Raw genomic sequence first — 19,018 nt, 5'->3', positions numbered from 1 at the left:
GTAAAAATTAAAGTATCATTTAAATGAAAAGACACCATAAACAACTGTGTATGTAAACAGGCAAATTTGGGAGAAAATGGTGAAGCATCCGCAGTAAAAGTAACCATCTCTAATATGCAACAAAGCTTTTGCATATCATAAGAGAAATTGGAATAACCCAATGAAAAAATTCAGGCACGGCACTACTTCACCGTCTAGTAGAAAAGGATTACGAAATAGAAAGTGTGAAAGTAAAGTAATAAAGGAAATGGAGAATAGATTCCAGAAGTTTCACCGTTCATCCAATAGAAGTTCCAGACATACAGAATAGAAAGACTGGGCCGGGCGCAGTGGCTTACGCCCGTAATCCCAGCACTTTAGGAGGCCGAGGCAGGCAGATCACCTGAGGTCAGGAGTTCGAGACCAGCCTGTCCAACATGGCAAAACCCTGTCTCTACTAAAAATACAAAAATTAGCCCGGTGTGGTGGTGGGCATCTGAAATCCCAGCTACCTGGGAGGCTGAGGCAGGAGAATCAGTTGAACCTGGGAAGCGGAGGTTGCAGTGAGCTGAGGTCTTGTCACTGCACTACACCCTGGGTGACAGAGCAAAACTTTGTCACAAAAATGAAAAAAAAAAAAAAAAAAGAATATTAAGACTGGGGAGAAGGCAGCACTTGAAGAAATAATGTCCTAGAATTTTCTGAACTGAACAAAGACACTTTGGGAGGCCGAGATGGGTGGATCGCTTGAGGTCAGGAGTTTGAGACCAGCCTGGCTAACATGGAGAAACCCCGTCTCTACTAAAAATACAAAAACTAGCTGGGTGTGGTGACGGGTACCTGAAATTCCAGCTACTTGGGAAGCTGAGACAGGAGAATCGCTTGAACACGGGAGGCAGAGACAGCAGTGAGCCGAGATCACCCCACTGCCCTCCAGCTTGGGCGACAAATGTGAGACTCCTTCTCAAAAAATGTATATGTGGCTAAGACAATTTTTGAAAAAGAAGAATAAGGTGGGAGGAATGGCTCTACCATATTTCAGTACTTCTTATATAGCTACAGGAATCAAGACTGTGTAGTACTGGGAGAAGAATAGACACATAGATCACTGGAACAAAATAGAGAACCTAGAAATAGCCCCACACTGATTTTTCCCAAGAGACAAAAAGAAGGAAGGATCGTCTGCTTAACAAATGGTGCTGGAGCAGTTGCATATCCATAGACAAAACAACAACAACAACAAACAAACAACAACAAACAACACCTGCTCTTCATATGTATATATACATAAAACTCGAGTGGATCATAGATTTTAAATCTAAAATATAACACTAAAAATACTTTTACAAGAAAGAGTAGGAGAAACGTCTGAGATCTAGGCATAGTGAACGGTTCAAAAAACATAATCCATAAGGAAAAAAAAATTAGATTTCATCCAATTTAAAACTTTTGCTCTGTAGAAACCATGTTAAAAGGATGAAGAAACAGGGTGTAAACTGGGAGAAAATGTTTGCAAACCACATATCCAACAGAGGACTCACATCCAGAATATATAATGGATATGTATAGTACTCTCAAAACTCAACGGTATGCCAGGCGTGGTGGCTCACGCTTGTAATCCCAGCACTTTGGGAGGTCGAGGTGGACGGAGGGCAGATCCCTTGAGGCCAGGAGTTTGAGACCAGCCTGGGCAACATGGCAAAACCCATCTCTACTAAACATTCAAAAATTAGGCAAGATGGTTCACACCTGTAATCCCAGCTACGTGGGAGGCTGAGGCACAAGAATCGCTTGAACCTGGGAGGCAGAGGTTGGAGTGAGCCAAGATCATGCCACTGCATTCCAGCCTCGGTAGCAGAGCGAGACTCTGTCTCAAAAACAAAACAAAACAAAACAACGGTAAAAACAAACAAACAAATAATTCAATTAGGAAATTATGAAAATATATGAACATACATTTCACTGAAGAGGAAATAAGCAAATAAGCACATGAAAGACTGTTCAACACTTATCTGCTTCACTAGATGCAAATTAAGACCACAATGAGGCATCACTACACACTTACTACAACAGCTAAAATAAAAGACATTGTGGCAATACGAAATGCTGGAAAGGATGCAGAGAAACTGGACATCTAGTAAAATGCTGCTGGGAAGGTAAAATCTTACAGCCACTCTGGAAAGCAGTTTGGTAGTTTCTTAATAAAACTAAACATGCAGTGACCATACAATTCATCAATTACACTTCAGAGAAATTAAAATTTATCCCCATCCAGAAACTCGTACATAATTGTTCATAGCAGCTTTACTTGTAATAGCCAAATAGCCGGATATAATCAATATGTCCTACAATAGGTGAATGGTCAAACTGTGGTACATCCATACCATGGAATACTACTCAGTAATAAAAATGAACCATTGGCCATGCACGGTGGCTCACACTTGTAATCCCGGTATTTTGGGAAGCCGAGGCAGGCAGATCATGAGGTCAGGAGGCAAGTAGATCATGAGGTCAGGAGTTCGAGACCAGCCTGGATAATATGGTGAAACCCTGTCTCTACTAATAATACAAAAGTTAACTGGGCGTGGTGGCATGCACCTGTAGTCCCAGCTACTTGGGAGGCTGAGGCACGAGAATCGCTTAAATCCGGGAGGCAGAGGTTGCAGTGAGCCAAAACCGCACCACTGCGCTCCAGCCTGGGTGACATAGTGAGACTCCATCTCAACAACAACAACAACAAAAATATGAACTATTGATACACAAATATTAATATCTTGGATGAATCTCCAGGGAATTATGCTGAGTGAAACAAGCCTCTAAAATGTTATATACTATGAGATTTCATTTGTACAGCATTGTAGAAAAGATAAAATTGTAGAAATGAAAAATAGATTAGTGGTTGTCAGGGGTTAGGGATGGTGGATGGGAGGAGAGTGAGTATTACTAAAAATGAGTAGCACAAGGGATGGCATTGTGGTGATGGAAATGGTCTGTACCTTTTTTTATTTTATTCCAAGACTGAGTCTCACTTTGTCACCCAGTCTGGAATGCAGTGGCGGGATCTCGGCTCACTGCAACCTCTGCCTCCCAGGTTTGAGCCATTCACCTGTCTCAGACTCCCATGTAGCTGAGTATACAGGCACGTGCCACCACGCCTGGCTAATTTTTGTATGTTTATTAGAGACGGGGTTTCACCATCTTGGCAGACTGGTCTCCAATTCCTGACCTCAAGTGATCTGTCTACCTTGGCCTACCAATGTGCTGGGATTACAGGCGTGAACCACTGCACCTGGCCATGTTCTGTATCTTTTCTTTTTTTCTGAAATATAAGCTTTATTTTAAATTTAAAGAAATATTAAACTTTTTTTACAAATTATAATCAAGCACTCAAACAATTTAGGAATTTTAAACACTAATTCTTAATTGAAAATAATGACATCCATAGAATACATCCTGATGTTGGCCAACATGAAGTTTACTTAATATTAGTATTTTATATATGCTTAACCATTCATCCTTCCTAAAATTCAATGATAACAATGATTTGACTTTATAAGGTGAAGCCATTTATGTAATACCCCAGAGCTAACATTTTCAAATAAAAAACATTTAGACTAGCATGGAAATTATAAAAACATATGTAAATTATACTGAAGGATGTGATTTAAAGGCTGTCAATATACATAGATGCATTTTACCTTAGAAAGTACAGATGCACATCAAAACATTCATTGAATATAGATGCCATTAAATTCTCTTACTTACGTTACAAAGCAACGGGCAGGTTCATAAACGTTGTTCTAGTATGTATCAACTGCAAAAAAACATATATTCCACAAAAAGGTTTTGAAAACACATGGAGTGGAATGTGCCCACATTAAGAGCAGAGCTTTTACAGGACCACCTGTCTCCAGCTGGCTCCCAGGGACCACTGAAAACAGCTGCTACCCTCAGGAAGACAAGATGGTCTTGTTAATGATAACAATTGACCCTGGAATCTCATCCTCCTTGACCACCAGCGGAGGCGAAACCTGATGGTGTCGCCATGGGTTGGCTTGGCCAGAAGTCCATTATCTCGAAGTCTTAGACACACTTTCCAAGCATCACAATCTTTGGTTTCTTTAATAACAATAGTGTTTAATAATTCTTTTCCACACCTGGTGCGGTGGCTCACACCTGTAATCCCAACACTTTGGGAGGCCAAGGTGGGTGATCGATCACCTGAGGTCAGCAGTTCGAGACCGGTCTGGCCAACAGGGTGAAACCCCATCTCTACTAAAAATACAAAAGTTAGCTGGGCATAGTGGTGCGTGCCTGTAATCCTAACTACTCAGGAGGCTGAGGCAGGAGAATCACTTGAACCCAGGAGGCGGAGGTTGCAGTGAGCCAAGATCGCGCCATTGCAATCCAGCCTGGGCAACCAGAGTGAACCTGTGACTTAAGTAAACGAATACATAAATAAAATAATTATTTTCTTCTTACAGCAGTTACAACATCAGAAGATAGCTTCATGGGTTCATTTCTCAAGAGAATACCCATTTTTTCTGCATTTTCAGCAAGGTTTTCTTCTTCTAAAACTTCAAGGGCTGCGATGTCCACTTGGCAGCCTAGTGGATTGCCACGGTATGTGGACCCATGTTCCCTTGGCTTAATGGTCAGCATTATGTTATCATTCCACAGCACCACAGACACAGAGTATCAGCCCCTAGAAAGGGCCTTTCCAAGGAGGACTATATCAGGCCTAACATTTTGATGATCAACAGCCAGCCATCTACCAGTTCCGGCCACTCCTGTCTGTATTTCATCAACAATAAACAGAACCAAGCTGGGATCATGAGATGGGACGAGGGTAAGTTAAAATATCACAAAGCTTACTGTTCTTACGGAGATTCAGCTGGTCTTTCTTTCTTTCTTTCTTTCCTTCCTCTTTTTCCCTTCTTCTTCCCTTTCTTCTTTTTTTCCTCCCTTCCTTCTTCCCTTCCCTTCCTTCTTCCCTTTCCTTCCCTTTCCTTCCCTTCCTTCTTCTCTTCCCTTCTTCCCTTCCCATCCTCCCTTCCTGTCTTCCCTTCCCGTCTTCCCTTCCCTTTCTCCCCTTCCTTCTTCCCTTCCGTCCTCCCTTCCCTTCCTTTCCCTTCTCCTTTTGCTTCCCTTCTCCCTTCCCTTCTCCCATCCCTTCTCCCTTCCCTTCCTTTTCTTTTCGATAGTTTTTCTCCATCGCCCAGGCTGGAGTGCAGTGGTGAGATCTCAGCTCAATGCAACCTCCCCTTCCCGGGTTCAAATCATTGAGTGAACCCAGGAGATCGACACCAGCCTGGGAAACATAGCAAAAGGCAAGGTGGTGCAGGCCTGCAATCCCGAGGCCAAGGCAGGAGGATCACTTGAGCCCAGGAGGTGGAGACCAGCCTGGACCACACAGCGAAACTGTCTCTACCAGAAAAATTAAAAACATTAGTGGGGGCTGGGTGGTGTGTGCCGATGGTCCCGAGGCCGAGGCAGGAGGATTGCTTGAGCCCAGGAGGTCAAGGCCAGCCTGGCCAACATGGTGAAACCCCATTTCTACTAACAACAAGAACAACAAAAAATAGCGTGGGCGGGGTAGCTCACCCCTGTAGTTCCCAGGCTGAGGTGGGAGGATTGCTTGAGCCCAGAAGGTCGATAGCAGCCTGGTCAACATAGCAAAAGCCTGTCTCTCCTAAAAAAAATTATCAGGGCAGAATGGCACACGCCTGTAGTCCTGAGGCCGAGGCGGAAGCATTGGCTTGAGCCCAGGAGGTTGAGGCCAGTCTGTGCAACATAGCAAAACCCGGTTTCTACTGAAAAACAAAAAAAATACCGTGGGCAGGGTGGTGCATGCCTGTAGTCCCCAGGCTGAGGAGGCGGGAGGATCCCTTGAGCCCAGGAGGTTGAGGCCAGCCTGGCCAACATAGAGAAACCCGGTTTCAACTAAAACAAAACAAAACAAAACAAAACAAAACAAAACACAACCTGGGCAGGGTGGTGCATGCCTGTAGTCCCGAGACCGAGACGGGAGGATTGGCCAAGGCAGATGTAACCAATACCACAATCACATCCCATAAGTAAATACATTTTCCTCTCTCCAGGGCTACAGGTAAAGGATGGTAATTGTGCGCACCTTACTTAGATTCCCTTCCAAAAATGCAATCAGAGGTTGGAGGGCCTTGGACTGTTTTTTTAGTTCCAACAGATGTAGAAGCCACTGAAGAATGAACTCCACGCTAAGTACAGCCAACCTCCACAAATGTGCTAGTTTGGAAAACATTGTGTCTTTCAAAGAGAAAAATCACAGATCGACTGTTGTTTTCTTCCCACGGTTCAGACTAGAATACAGATGTTTAACCCAAGATCCAGGGACGGTCTTCAGAGAGTTCAAAATCTCCTGATGGCGCCTGAGGACCATCCACTTTGTCGCATGAAGTGTGGCTGGAGGAGGCGACAATAGTCTGCAATGTCACTGCCCAAGGATGATGGACCAATCAGGGCAGTTAGTGAACTCCATCTGGCCAATTAGAAGTCAGAACACTAGGCGGAACAAGCAAAGCTGATGTGGCTTCTGTCAGTCCAGGCTCTAGGGACAGAACCTTCTCAAAGGGGGGGCGGGGGCGGAGACTCTGATTTTCCCGCCGAAAGCGTCCCCTTGGATTGGCTACTTTAAGTTCAGAGTACACACACTCTGATTGGCTCTTTTGATTCTTCCACAATCAGGGTAAGCATGCGCTGATTTTCTCTTTCCATTCTTCCTACCCCTCCCCTCCCCCGTGGTGCATTTCTTATCTAATTTTAATAATGTATTTATGTGAGGCAGGTCGCCATCTCAAATCCTTCCTGTCAGTTTCTAACTTTTTCAGGTATGGGATTTTTCCTAGGAGCTCTGTAGTAACTTAAGAAATCTGGGCTGGGCGTGGTGGCTCACGCTTGTAATCCCAGCACTTTGGAGGCCACAGGTGGTGGATCACTTGAACCCGGGAGGTGGAGATTGCAGTGAGCCACGATCGTGCCACTGCAACACAGCCTGGGCAACAGAGCAAGACCCTGTTCAAAAAAAAAAAAAAAAGCTCACTCAAATCATTCCTCCTGGGCTCAAGCGATCCTCTCGCCTCAGCCCCGGACTACAGGCGTGCACCACCCGGCCCAGAGCACCAGAGGTCCTGAGGCTGGAAAGACTCAGGCTGTTTCTCTTGCAGGTGAGACTGCTCCCAGTGCCATGAATGGAGACGACGCCTTTGCAAGCAGACCCAGGGATGATGCTCAAATATCAGATAAGTTACGAAAGGTGAGGTGACCTGGAGGGGGCAGAGTAGTGGCCCAGGGGACAGTGTGGGGTGACCAGGTTTCTGAGGAGGGGAGGACAGAGGTACTGGAGACAAGGAGCAGGGTCTCGGGGGAGATCTGCATCCTTGGGAGCCTCCCACCCTCGCTCTGTCATCACCTAGCATCCCTGGAGACAAGTCTCTGACCCTTGCACTTCATTTGGTGACTCCCACTCCATTCTGGAAGGTGGGAAGAGAGCCAGCCAGCAGCATTAAAGCCCTACTGTGTGGCAAGGGAGAAGCTAGGGAAGTTCCCTCATGTTCTGTCAGTTAGCCATGGCGTCAACCAGGAAGGATTATCATCCCCACTTCCCAGATCCAGCACACAGGAAGCGGCTCTAGCTGAATGGCAGACATGCCTAGCTGAGTCCTGCCAGAATTCCTTTTTTTTTTCCCAGGCCTTCGATGATATTGCCAAATACTTCTCTAAGAACGAGTGGGAAAAGATGAAATCCTCGGAGAAAATCATCTATGTGTATATGAAGCTAAACTATGAGGCCATGACTAAACTAGGTAACAGAAAGTTCTAGGAACAGACAAGTCTGGGGACACATGAGCATCCCTTTTCCTGCTTTGGCTACTTCTTAGGCTGCAGAAAGTACCCCACATTTTCCTTTTGTGCAGGGAAAAATCACAAGGCAGCTTCTGGGTGTTCTCGTCTTCTGTATCCTGTCAGGGCTGAGGGCAGGGACTGGCCGCAGTGGAGCTCATACCTGGATCCTGCACGTTTCTCTCCCATAGGCGTCTTTTCTGATGAGCCCAACTGTCTCTGTGGCATCCCGGCACCCCCCACCCAACACACACACCCTCCCTTCCTTCTCTTGGCTTGTCTCTCTCTCTCTCTCTTTTTTTTTTTTTTTTAGTCAGAGTCTCACTCTGTCACCTAGGCTAGAGTGCAGTAGTGCAATCACAGCTCACTGCAGCCTCAAACTCCTGGGCTCTAGCAATCCTCCTGCCCAGCTATGGAGTAGCTGAGGCTACAGGCACGTGCCACTATGCCCAACTAATTTTATTTTATATTTTGTAGATATGTGGGTCTCTCTATGTTGCCCAGGCTAGTGTTGAGCGCCTCGCCTCAAGCAATCCTCCAGCCTCAGCCTCCCAAAGGGCTGGTACTACAGACATGAGCCACTGTGCCAGGCCTAAGCTTGTCTCTTAAGAAATAAACATTTTGCTCCTTTCTAGGTTTCAAGGTCAGCCTCCCGCCTTTCATGTGTAGCAAACGGGCTGCAGACTTCCAAGGGAATGATTTTTATAATGATCAAAACCACAGGAATCAGGGTGAGTAGATGGGAAGGGGCTGGAAAGGGTCTCCTCAAGCCCAATTGCTTTTCAGCTCAGCTACCTGGGAAAGATCCTCAGGCATTTGTTCCCTCACACACATCAGGGCTGAGTGGAAAAAAAAATTGCATGCAGAAAGTTAACTACAGAGGCCAATCACATAAAATTCTAAAACATGCAAAACAAGAAAATATATTTTTATGGATAATAAGTAAATGGTAAATGTATACAAACATGAATGTGAATAAAAAGCCATCAAATTAAGGTGACTGGCTGTAAGTGGAGGAGGGAGGGAGGGCAGGGATTGATGAGTGCTGCACAGACAGCTTCAGCTGTGACTTGTCGATAGTGTGTTTTGTGTTTTTTGTTATTGTTATTTTTTTTTTGAGACAGAATTTCGCTCTTGTCACCCAGCCTGGAGTGCAATAGCAAAATCTGAGCTCACTGCAACTTGCACCTCCCAGGTTCAAGTGATTCTCCTGCCTCAGCCTCCCGAGTAGCTGGGATTACAGGCGCTCGCCCCCACACCCAGGTAATTTTTGTATTTTTGGTAGAGACGGGGTTTCACCATGTTGGCCAGTCTGGCCTCAAACTACCTGACCTCAGGTGATCCACTCGCCTCAGCCTCCCAAAGTTCTGGGATTATAAGCGTGAGCTACCACTCCTGGACTGTTTATACTATTGCTAATATTCTGAATAAATAAATCAGATCTAAGATAACTGTGGGGTAATGTTGAGACCCGACTGTGCTCAATTTTGTTCCCCATACTTTTCTCTGTTTTTGAAATATTTCTTTTTTACATGACATGTTGTTCTTCCTAAGCACTGTTAACGAATCAAAGGACATTTAAGAAAATGTTAAAAGTGAAAAAAAAAAAGAAAATGTTAAAACTGTAGATCCGCCAAAAACTTCCAGAGTTTGTTTCATTAACAGCATGTAGGTATTAGATAGGTATCTTAGGAGTGAGGGTGATGAACACATTATGTGATAAAGATCGCTGTTTCTCTGTATTTTATCAAAACCAAATAGTCCTCACATTCCCCAGCAACCCCAATTCTCCATGATGAGCTTGGAAGAGAGTTTGAAAGAGTGATCCCTCATCCAACACACAGAGAGCTTTCCCACTTCTCAGTGAGCAGAGATAACATAGGGTGAATAAAAGGCAAGTTTTGCGTAGAGATCTTTGTGCATTTCAGGAATATAAAGGGGATGTATGTGTTTACTTGCTCTTCTGCTCTGAGAACACAGTTATAAGACAAGGTCAGAATGTCCAAACTGTCTCCAATAGACCTGTTACTTCCCAACTAAACAGGCCAGATTCTACAATCTCCCACAATCACTATAAGAGGTCTGACAATCCAGTGCTTGAGTATCTGCCAAGTTTTTGACATTAAATGAGTGTCAAATATTTATACTGAAAATATTTCAGAGCCACTGGACTAAATCATCGATGGTTCATCACACATTTAACAGCTTAATTGACATACCATAAGATTCATGCATTTTAAGTGTACAGTGATTTTTAGTTGTTGCACATCTTGAGTGATTACAGTTTAGATTCCCAGTCAATTTAACTATTTGGGAAAAAGTAAAAGATATGTAATGGAATAAGATGAGGCTGTGATGGGGTTTAATACCCACGTGATAAACCATGAGATGGAAAATTCTGAATTGAAGCCACAGATAAATGCACCAACCATTACAAAGCGTAATTCAGAAGCAAATCTCAAATAACTCCTCATCAATGAGTGGACTCGTAACCTCTGCTGCAGAGTGCCCTCATGCGACAAAAGTCTCTCTAGAGTTTGGAAATGTTTACCAACAAAGAAAAATTCTGATGTATTCTCTTTCAGTTGAACGTCCTCAGACGACTTTCGGCAGGCTCCAGAGAATCTTCCCGAAGGTGTGTATCTCTCAAATCTAAAGGACCAGAGAACCTTTGTCCCTCCACGGATGCGAGCACTGCTAAGAGTGGGAGAATATAAAAAATGTCCTCACTGCCTCCTTCTCCCCATGTCTATCACAACAACTTATGTAGCACCGACAGCTTGATAATATTAACAGCTGTGATCCTTAATACTTCTTTGGTTTTCATAGTGATGCCAGATTACTATTTTAAGCAGTTCACATGGGTTAATTTATTTAATCCTTAAGAAGACCTCTATGACGATGTTTCTATTACTATCTCCAAATACTATCGAGCCACACACTGCAATTGTCACCCATATAAAAGCCATGTAACTTGGCGCAGATCTTCTAAGTTCTCTGAGCTCCAGATTCCTGGTCCATGAAATGGAAGTAAAGGATCATAGTTCATGTTTTAGATCATAGCTATCAGCAACATAATAATAAAATGAGGCTATCGGGGTACAGAGATGTTACAGAATTTTCCTGGGGCGCAGTGGCAGTGGTAGTCTAATCCAGAGCTCCAAGCCATTTAAAGCTCATTCACGTTTGCATTTGTTTATGAACTTCAGATGTTGCTCACTAGGGCTTTACCCCATAGGGTCTGCTGGTGCTTCCATTGAGACACCCACTCTCGCAACAGGAAGGACCAGCTGGCCTCTGCTCTGTTACTGGGGCCACTTGCATGGCTTAGGAATCACTTTGACTGTTGGCCCCTCCCTACTGTGAGCTCCTTGATGGCCTTGTGTGTACCTGGGGCATCCGGGAAGCCCCGCTCCCAGCTCAGGGGATCCCTCGGAGGCCCCTGAATGAGTGATCCCACAAGTGCAGATTCAACTCTGTTTGGAGGGTAAAGGGATCCAGGAGTTGGGTTGCCAGTGTGGAGACCAAATTCAAAGAAGAATCATGAAAAGTATTACTTTTTTATTATTACTACATTTAAACAGTGTTTACAAGCTCAGAGAGCACTTTCCCTTAGCCTATTTTATATGTATTGTTGACTATTTCGTAAGTGAGGAAGCTGAATAAAAATAGCTTAAGGGCCGGGCGCAGTGTCTCACGACTGTAATCCCAGCACTTTGGGAGGCTGAGGCAGGTGGATCACGAGGTGACGAGATCGAGACCATCCTGCCCGACATGGTGAAACCTCGTCTCTACTAAAAATAGAAAACTTAATGGCGCGTGTTAGAGCCTGCCTGTAGTCCCAGCTACTCTGGAGGCTGAGGAAGGAGAATGGTTGAACCTGGGAGACGGAGGTTACAGTGAGCTGAGATCGCGCCACTGCACTCAAGCCTGGCAACAGAGCAAGACTCCGTGTCAGAAAAAAAAAAAAAAAGGAAAAAAAAGTAGCTTAAGATTGTTGATCAGTGACACATCCCAATGCAACCAGAATTGGTAAGGGTACCACCTCACTGAATTCCACATTCAATGTTGGTGCCTCAGTAGGGTGATATGCCATGTCTGGTACTGCTTTCTTTGCTGCCTAGTTTAATTTCAGCAAACCACTTCTTTACCTCTCCTGTCCCTGTATTCATCTCCCCACACCAACTTTCCCAGCAGTGTTTTATCCCCTCTCTATGTTTTTACATTTACTCTCCCAGCAGCTGTCTACCAGCTTATATGGGATCCCTTGTATTTTATAGAAGCTCTTTCTTTTCTAGACCTTGTGAATCTTAGAATGCTATTCTCCAAATCTTCCGTATACCAAACTCTGAATTAAATGGAGACTTTTGCTTTTTGCAAGAATGTGAGTCTTAAAAGAGTGTGAAGATAAGCATTCTAGCCCTGGAAAGCCCATTCATTTAGGCCATTCCTTTCCCTTCTAACCTCCCAGGTTTCTCCTAATTTAGGCAAGTGTAACTCTCCCAGCGTTGTTGAGAACATTGATTAAGGTAATGCATGTGAAGACCCTTTGTAAGCTCTAAAGCACTATAGAAATGTCACTCATACTGTTTATCTGTGACCTTCACATTATAAAGATCACCCCCGAGAACCCAGCAGAGGAAGGAAGTGGTTGGAAGGGAGTGTCAGAAGCATCTGCCCCACAGAACCATGGGAAACAGCTGTGCCCCCCGGGAAATCCAACTACCTCTGAGAAGATTCACGAGACATCTGGTAAGAGGAAAGAATGCGGGAACAACCCCTCTGGCTTCCCTGGCGATGTTCAGGTGTGTGGACTGGGTGTGTGGCATGGATCCCAGACAAGCCCGGGTCCAGGCTGGGCTGAGGAGCTCGCCCAGCTCCAGATGAGATATTAGACGTGACCTCCAGAGACACAGACTGGAGTTCTCATCCATAGAAAAACCACGTGACTTGGGGCAAGTCTTCCAAATTTTCTCAGCTCCAGATTCCTAGTCCATAAGATGGAAATAAAGAATCATAGTTTGTAAATTGTTTGGAGGCATTAAATTTAATCTAGAAGGCCTGATGACATGAACGGTGCTCAGGCGATTCTATCTGTGATAACCTGGGATCGTATCTTACTCAGCTCAGTGCCTGTTACCCAGTACAGGTGTACTTCAGAGATATTGCAGGTTCGGTTCCAGACCACTGCAATAAAGTGAGTCACACACATTGTTTTTTTGTTTTGCAGTGCATACAAACATTATGTTTACACTATACTGCAGTCTACTAAGTGTGCGATAGCGTAATGTCTAAAAATGTACATACCTTGATTTTAAAATCATACATCGATAAAAAATGCTAACAATCCTCTGAGCCTTCAGTGAGTCACTCTTTTTGCTGGTGGAGACTCTTGCCTGGGTGGTGATGGCTGCTGGCTGATCAAGGTGGTGGCTGCTGAAGGCTGGAGTGGCTGTGGCAGTTTCTTAAAAGAACACAATAGTGAAATTTGCCACATCGATTAGCTCTCCCTTTCATGAAGGGTTTCTCTGTAGTATGTGATGCTATTGGACAGCATTTTACCCACAGGAGAACTTCTTTCAAAGTTGGAGTCAATCTTCTCTAGCTATGAAAGTCCTAGATGGCATCTGCTTCCAATAGAAGGCTAGTTTATCTACATTGAAAATCTGTTGTTTAGTGTACCACCTTCATCAGTGATCTTAGCTAGATCTTCTGGATAACGTGCTGCAGCTTCTCCATCAGGGTTTGCTGCTTCACCTTGCACTTTTATGATATGGAGACGGCTTCTTTCCTTAAACCTCATGAACCACCCTCTGCTAGCTTCACACGTTTCTCCTGCAGCTTCTTCACCTCTCTCAGCTTTCATGGACTGGAAGAGAGTTCCGGTCTTGCTCTGAATTAGACTTTGGCTTATGGGAATGTTGTGGCTGGTTTCATGTTCTATCCTGACCACTCGAACTTCCTCTATTTGAGCAGTAAGGCAGTTTTGCTTTCTTCTTCGTGTGTTCACTGGAGTATTAGTATTATTATTTCCTTCAAGAATTTTTCCTTTGCATTCACAGCTTGGCTGGTGCAAGAGGTCAAGCTTTCAGCCTGTCTTGGCTTTCAGCATGCTTCCTCACTAAGCTTAGCCATTTCTAGCTTCTGATTTAAAGTGAGAGACATGCGACTCTTCCGTTCATTTGAACACTTAGCGGCCATTGTAGGGTTCTTAATCGTCCTAATTTCAGTGTTGTTGTGTCTCAGGAAATAGGGAGGCCCAAGAAAAGGAGAAGAGATGGGGAAGAGCTCATCGATGGAGCAGTCAGAACACACACAACATTAATCGATTAAGTTTGTCATCTTCTATGGGTGCAGTTCATGGTACCCCAAAAGCAATTACATACAACAGGATGATTATAGTCAATAATAACTTAACCATACATTTAAAAAAACCAAAAAGAGTGTAAATGGATTGTTTGTAACACAAGGATAAATGTTTGAGGGGATGGATACCCTATTTTCCATGATGTGATTATTACGCATTGCATGCGTCTATCAAAACATGTCACGTACCCCATAAGTATATACACCTACTGTGTACCCGCTAACATAAAAAACAAAAATTATTTTAAAAGACTAAAGAACAACAAAACAATTGCAATAATAATATCAAAACTCACTAATGACAGATCACTATAACAGATATGCTAATAATGGAAAAGTATAAAATTGGTGAGAATTCCCCCCAAAAATTGCAGTATCTGTGAAGCACTATAAAAATGAAGTGCAACAAAACAAGGTATGCCTGTGTGCCCTTAACAAATACATGCCGAATGAAAGGAGGTATCGGTGAATGTTCCCGTAAGTGAAGAGGTTGAGAATTTAACCTGACAATGGAAGGAGCCAGAAGCTAAAATTTTAATTGGCATTTGGCCTGCATTGGTGTGGATCTAAGGTCTCAGCCTCTCTAAACCAGGGAATGTGAAAAACTGGATAAAGAAGGTCCGGGGCACTTGGGAGGGGGGAGGCATCTCCTTCTTTTGAGAAAACAGAGCCTAACACTCTCCAATCTACCCAACCCTCATTTTCCAACTCTTCTCCATCATAGGAGCCAAAAGGGGGGAACATGCCTGGACCCACAGACTGCGTGAGAGAAAGCAGGTGGTGATTTATGAAGAGATCAGCGACCCTGAGGAAGGTGACGAGTAACTCCGTGAGTGAACCTTCGGCTCACCCCCCACATCCCTGCAGATGTGCTATTCTGTTATGGTACTGGTATCCCATCTTCTCACTCATTCCCCAAATCATTCCCTTCTCATAATTTGCTAGGGTACAGCACTGAGGCTGAATGATGAGATTTCCCATGCTCTTTCTTTCTATTTTTTTTTTCCTTTTTGAGAGGGAGTCTTGCTCTGTCGCCCACGCTGGAGTGTAGTGGCACGATCTCAGCTCACTGCAACTTGTGCCTCTCAGGTTCAAGCAATTCTCCTGCCTCAGCCTCCTGAGTAGCTGGGATTACAGGTGCACATCACCACACCAGGGTAATTTTTGTATTTTTAGTAGAGACGGGGTTTCACCATGTTGGTCAGGCTGGTCTTGAACTCCTGACCTCGTGATCCACCTGCCTCGGCCTCCCAAAGTGCTGGGTTTACAGGCATGAGCCACCATGCCCGGCCAATTTCCCATGCTCTTTCTACTCCCTGCCCTGTATATCCAAGGTTGCTCCCTACCCAGGATGCTGTGGGTTCCCAAACCCCAGGTCAGCCCTGATATGCGGGCCACACTTTCCTCCAGCCTAGGAATTGATAACCCAGGCGAGGAAGTCACTGTGGCATGAACAGATGGTTCACTTCGAGGAACCGTGGAAGGTGTGTGCAGGTCCTGAGATAGGGCAGAATCAGAGTGTGCAGGGTCTGCAGGTCAGGAGGAGTTGAGTTTGAGTTATCAGGCAGTGGGAACTCGCTGCCACTTACTTTCCTTCTCTCTTCTTGCCTCAGCCTCAGGGATATGACACATGCCCATGATGAGAAGCAGAACGTGGTGACCTTTCACGAACATGGGCATGGCTGCGGATCCCTCGTCATCAGCAAGTGAAAGCAAGTGTTCACAACAGTGAAAAGTTGGGCGTCATTTTTCTTAGTGTGACAAGAGTTCGATGTTGGCGTTTCCGTTGTATTTTCTTACAGTGTGCCATTCTGTTAGATATTAGCATTTTCATTGATGAGCAAGACATGCTTAAAGCATATTTCGGTTTGTGTATCCATGCACCTACCTCAGAAAACAAGTATAGTCAGGTATTCTCTCCATAGAACAGCACTACCCTCCTCTCTCCCCAGATGTGACTGCTGAGGGGCGGTCTGAGTGTTTAATTTCAGATTTTTTCCTCTGCATTTACACACACACCACACACGCGCACACACACAAGTACCAGTATAAGCATCTCCCATCTGCTTTTCTCCATTGCCACGCGTCCTGGTCAAGCCTCCCTCACTCTGTTTCCTGTTCAGCATGTACTGCCCTCATCCGATTCCCCTCTGTCCGTCACTGACAGTTAATAAACCTTTGCAAACGTTCCCCAGTTGTTTGCCCCTCTCATTATTGCGCACACAGCTCTGTGCACGTGTGTGAATATTTCTTTAGGAAAGATTCTTAGAAGTGGAATTGCTGTGTCAAAGGAGGCATTTATTCAACAAAAAACTAATGAGTGTGTACTAGTGCTGAGCCCTGTTCGAGGTGCTGGAGAGACATCAGGGAACAAGGCAGACAGATGTTCCTGACCACCATTCTAGAGGAGGATATTTCCAGTCGTTGGTATTGTTCGTTTCTTTGTTTCTTCTAGACGTGGGGTCTTGCTCTGTCCAGGCTAGAGTGCAGTGGCACGATCATAGCTTAATGCAGCCTTGAACTTGTGGGCTCAAGGGATCCTCCCACCTCAGCCTCCAGAGAAGCTGTGACTACAGCCACGCACCATCATGACCCACTAATTTTTTTAGGTTTTGTCAAGAAAGTCTCGCTATATTACCCAGGCTGGTCTCCAACTCCTGGGCCCAAGCAATCCTCCCACCTTGGCCTCCTAAAGTGCTGGGATTACAGGAGTGAGCCACTGCACCTGGCCTCCAGTTTTTATTTTGATAGAGACTATACACTTCAGTCCTGGAGCAGGATACTGCAGCAGGAGGTTGGGCATCTGGGCCTTTGCTCTCTGAACGATTTTCAAGTTCAAGGGCTGGGACAGTTCATTGGGGAGTATGTGGGAGGAGACACAGATGAAATCGTCATCTGGGGAACGTGGAGGAATGAGGAAGATGCGTGCACTGTAGACCGTGATGGTCAGGGAACAGAAGAGTCCACTCAGTCTCCATGCAGGGGAGCAATGGTAGGAAAGTCCCCTGGACAGAAGCATGAGACTGCCCATCAAGGGTCTCACCAACCAAGGGCCTGGGGCTGGGGTGGGGACGATGATTTCGGAAGGGGCCAGTTCTTTCTCACATGTACCATTGCACAGTGTGGAGGGGAAACAGGTCTGCGGAAGGGGAGCACAGATGGGAGTCTATTTTCGAACAAACCATTGTGTGTGATTGTGTGTGAATGGAGACATCAAGGCCTCCCGCTTCTCCCCAGCCTTGGAAGGAGGACACTATCATCTTTATGCTTATATATTAGATGAGAGATGGAGTCCCAGACAGATGGTAGGCATCTTGTCTGAGGTCCCACAGCTGGCAGGTGCAGGAGGGGCTGAGTTTGGAGCTCACTGACTTCAGAAACATTAAGGAGGACAGGCGTGTGTGGTGGAGGGAGGGAGAATTCAACAAGCCCCGGCTTCTGTCCCCAGTCACAAGGTAGAGGTTGCGGGTTCATTTTCCCAAGACAAGCAGCCCCAGGAGAGAGAGAGTGCAGGGAGGGAGAGGCAGTCGTGGTCACAGCCGGGACAGTGGGAGACAGAGATATGCAGGGTGGGCAGAAGAGGGGCAGGCAAAGAAGCAGGGGAGATCCAAGGCCAAGTGGGGGCTGTCACAGCCACCAGAGGGAGAGGGTGCCAGGACGGAGGTTGTGGGCCTCCGGGAGCAGTAGAGCTTCCCCAGATCTGCGAGCATGCCCTGCCTGGCACTGCAGGAAGAGGTGGCTGCCACCCAGGTCAGTGTGGACGTACCTCTACCTGTGTCTCAGAGGAAACAAATTCTATTTTATCCCAGTGTAGTTCTATATTACACAAATGTAACATTCGGCTACTAGATATTGAGAGCCTTATCCTCCATGCAAATAGAGGAGAGCATACCCCAAAAGAGATAATGAAGGATTTTATTTTTCTTTCTCCCTGGGAAGATGGGATCCATAAGTTGGGTCCCGCAGCCCACAAGACAGGTGCCAGGAAGGGTGGCTGGAAGATTGTAAGTTATGACAGGGAACATTATTTCTTAGGTTCCTTGGGTATATAAAGCTCCTGACTATCTGTCTATCATGGATAAAGAGTGAATATGGTCCCCTCTCCACAAATGTGTTTTTCTCCTCGGTTATTACTGTAAAGGGCTGAAGTTGCACCAAGTTCTGATACATTAATTTTTTGTGTTATTTTTGAGACAGGATCACAGTCTGTCTCCCAGGCTGGAGTGCAGTGATGCAATTACAGCTCACTGCAGCCTCGAGCTCCTAGGCTTAAGGGATTCACCCGCTTCAGCTTCCGAACTAGCTGGGACTACAGGCACACGCCACCACACCCAGCTAATATTTTATTTTTGGTAGAGACGGCATCCACTATGTAGCCCAGGCTGGTCTCGATCTCCTGACCTCAGGCAATCTTCCTGCCTCAGCCTCCCAAAGTGCTGGGATGGCAAGTGTGAGCCACCTCGCCAGGTCTTCACTTTCTTTAATGAACAATTATCAGAGTTTCATCTTAGAGGCAAAAGTGGCTACTGCCAGCCAATCTGTCTGTGGTGTTGGAGGCGAATCTGAACTTTTAAATTAACCTACATGATGATTATCCTAAGGCCGTTTCCTGCTCTGTGTTTTTTTTTGATTCAGGGTATGGAGTTTTTCAGAGGCTTTGTTACAAAGAGCATCTCCTGGTCGGGCACAGTGACTCACGCTGTAATGCCAGCACTTTGGGAGGCTGAGGCAGGCAGATCACTTGATGTCAGGAGTTTGAGACCAGCCTGGCCAGTAGGGTGAAACCCCCGTCTCT

The 19,018-nt window shown here is 45.3% G+C and overlaps 1 protein-coding gene and 1 pseudogene across 4 annotated transcripts; one reads left to right on the top strand and one right to left on the bottom strand.

The window, feature by feature from the left end:
• Window positions 1-3,929: 3,929 nt before the first annotated feature.
• On the bottom strand, window positions 3,930-6,732 carry LOC116811062 (ornithine aminotransferase, mitochondrial-like; annotated as a pseudogene).
• On the top strand, window positions 6,605-16,417 carry LOC116811283 (protein SSX4-like). 4 transcript variants are annotated; one of them, XM_032756337.2, is made up of 8 exons: window positions 6,605-6,703; window positions 7,182-7,270; window positions 7,706-7,820; window positions 8,493-8,588; window positions 10,443-10,492; window positions 12,474-12,609; window positions 14,948-15,052; window positions 15,837-16,417. In XM_032756337.2, exons 2-7 carry the CDS (start codon window positions 7,202-7,204, stop codon window positions 15,046-15,048), a joined length of 567 nt encoding a protein of 188 aa, XP_032612228.1. In that variant the 5' UTR covers window positions 6,605-6,703; window positions 7,182-7,201; the 3' UTR covers window positions 15,049-15,052; window positions 15,837-16,417. The 4 variants fall into 4 exon arrangements, with proteins under 4 accessions (XP_032612228.1, XP_032612227.1, XP_032612226.1 ...); XM_032756336.1 differs by lacking the exons at window positions 6,605-6,703; window positions 15,837-16,417 and adding an exon at window positions 14,104-14,184 and having other exon boundaries at window positions 7,202-7,270; window positions 14,951-15,048; XM_032756335.1 differs by lacking the exons at window positions 6,605-6,703; window positions 15,837-16,417 and adding an exon at window positions 14,104-14,258 and having other exon boundaries at window positions 7,202-7,270; window positions 14,948-15,007.
• The last annotated feature ends 2,601 nt before the right edge of the window (window positions 16,418-19,018 follow it).

The sequence above is a fragment of the Hylobates moloch genome, unplaced genomic scaffold, assembly GCF_009828535.3.
Source record: "Hylobates moloch isolate HMO894 unplaced genomic scaffold, HMol_V3 SCAFFOLD_7, whole genome shotgun sequence".
NCBI classification, from domain to species: domain Eukaryota; kingdom Metazoa; phylum Chordata; class Mammalia; order Primates; family Hylobatidae; genus Hylobates; species Hylobates moloch.
The sequence above is the reverse complement of the archived record's forward strand: the minus strand, read 5'-3'. Positions and strand labels throughout refer to the sequence as shown.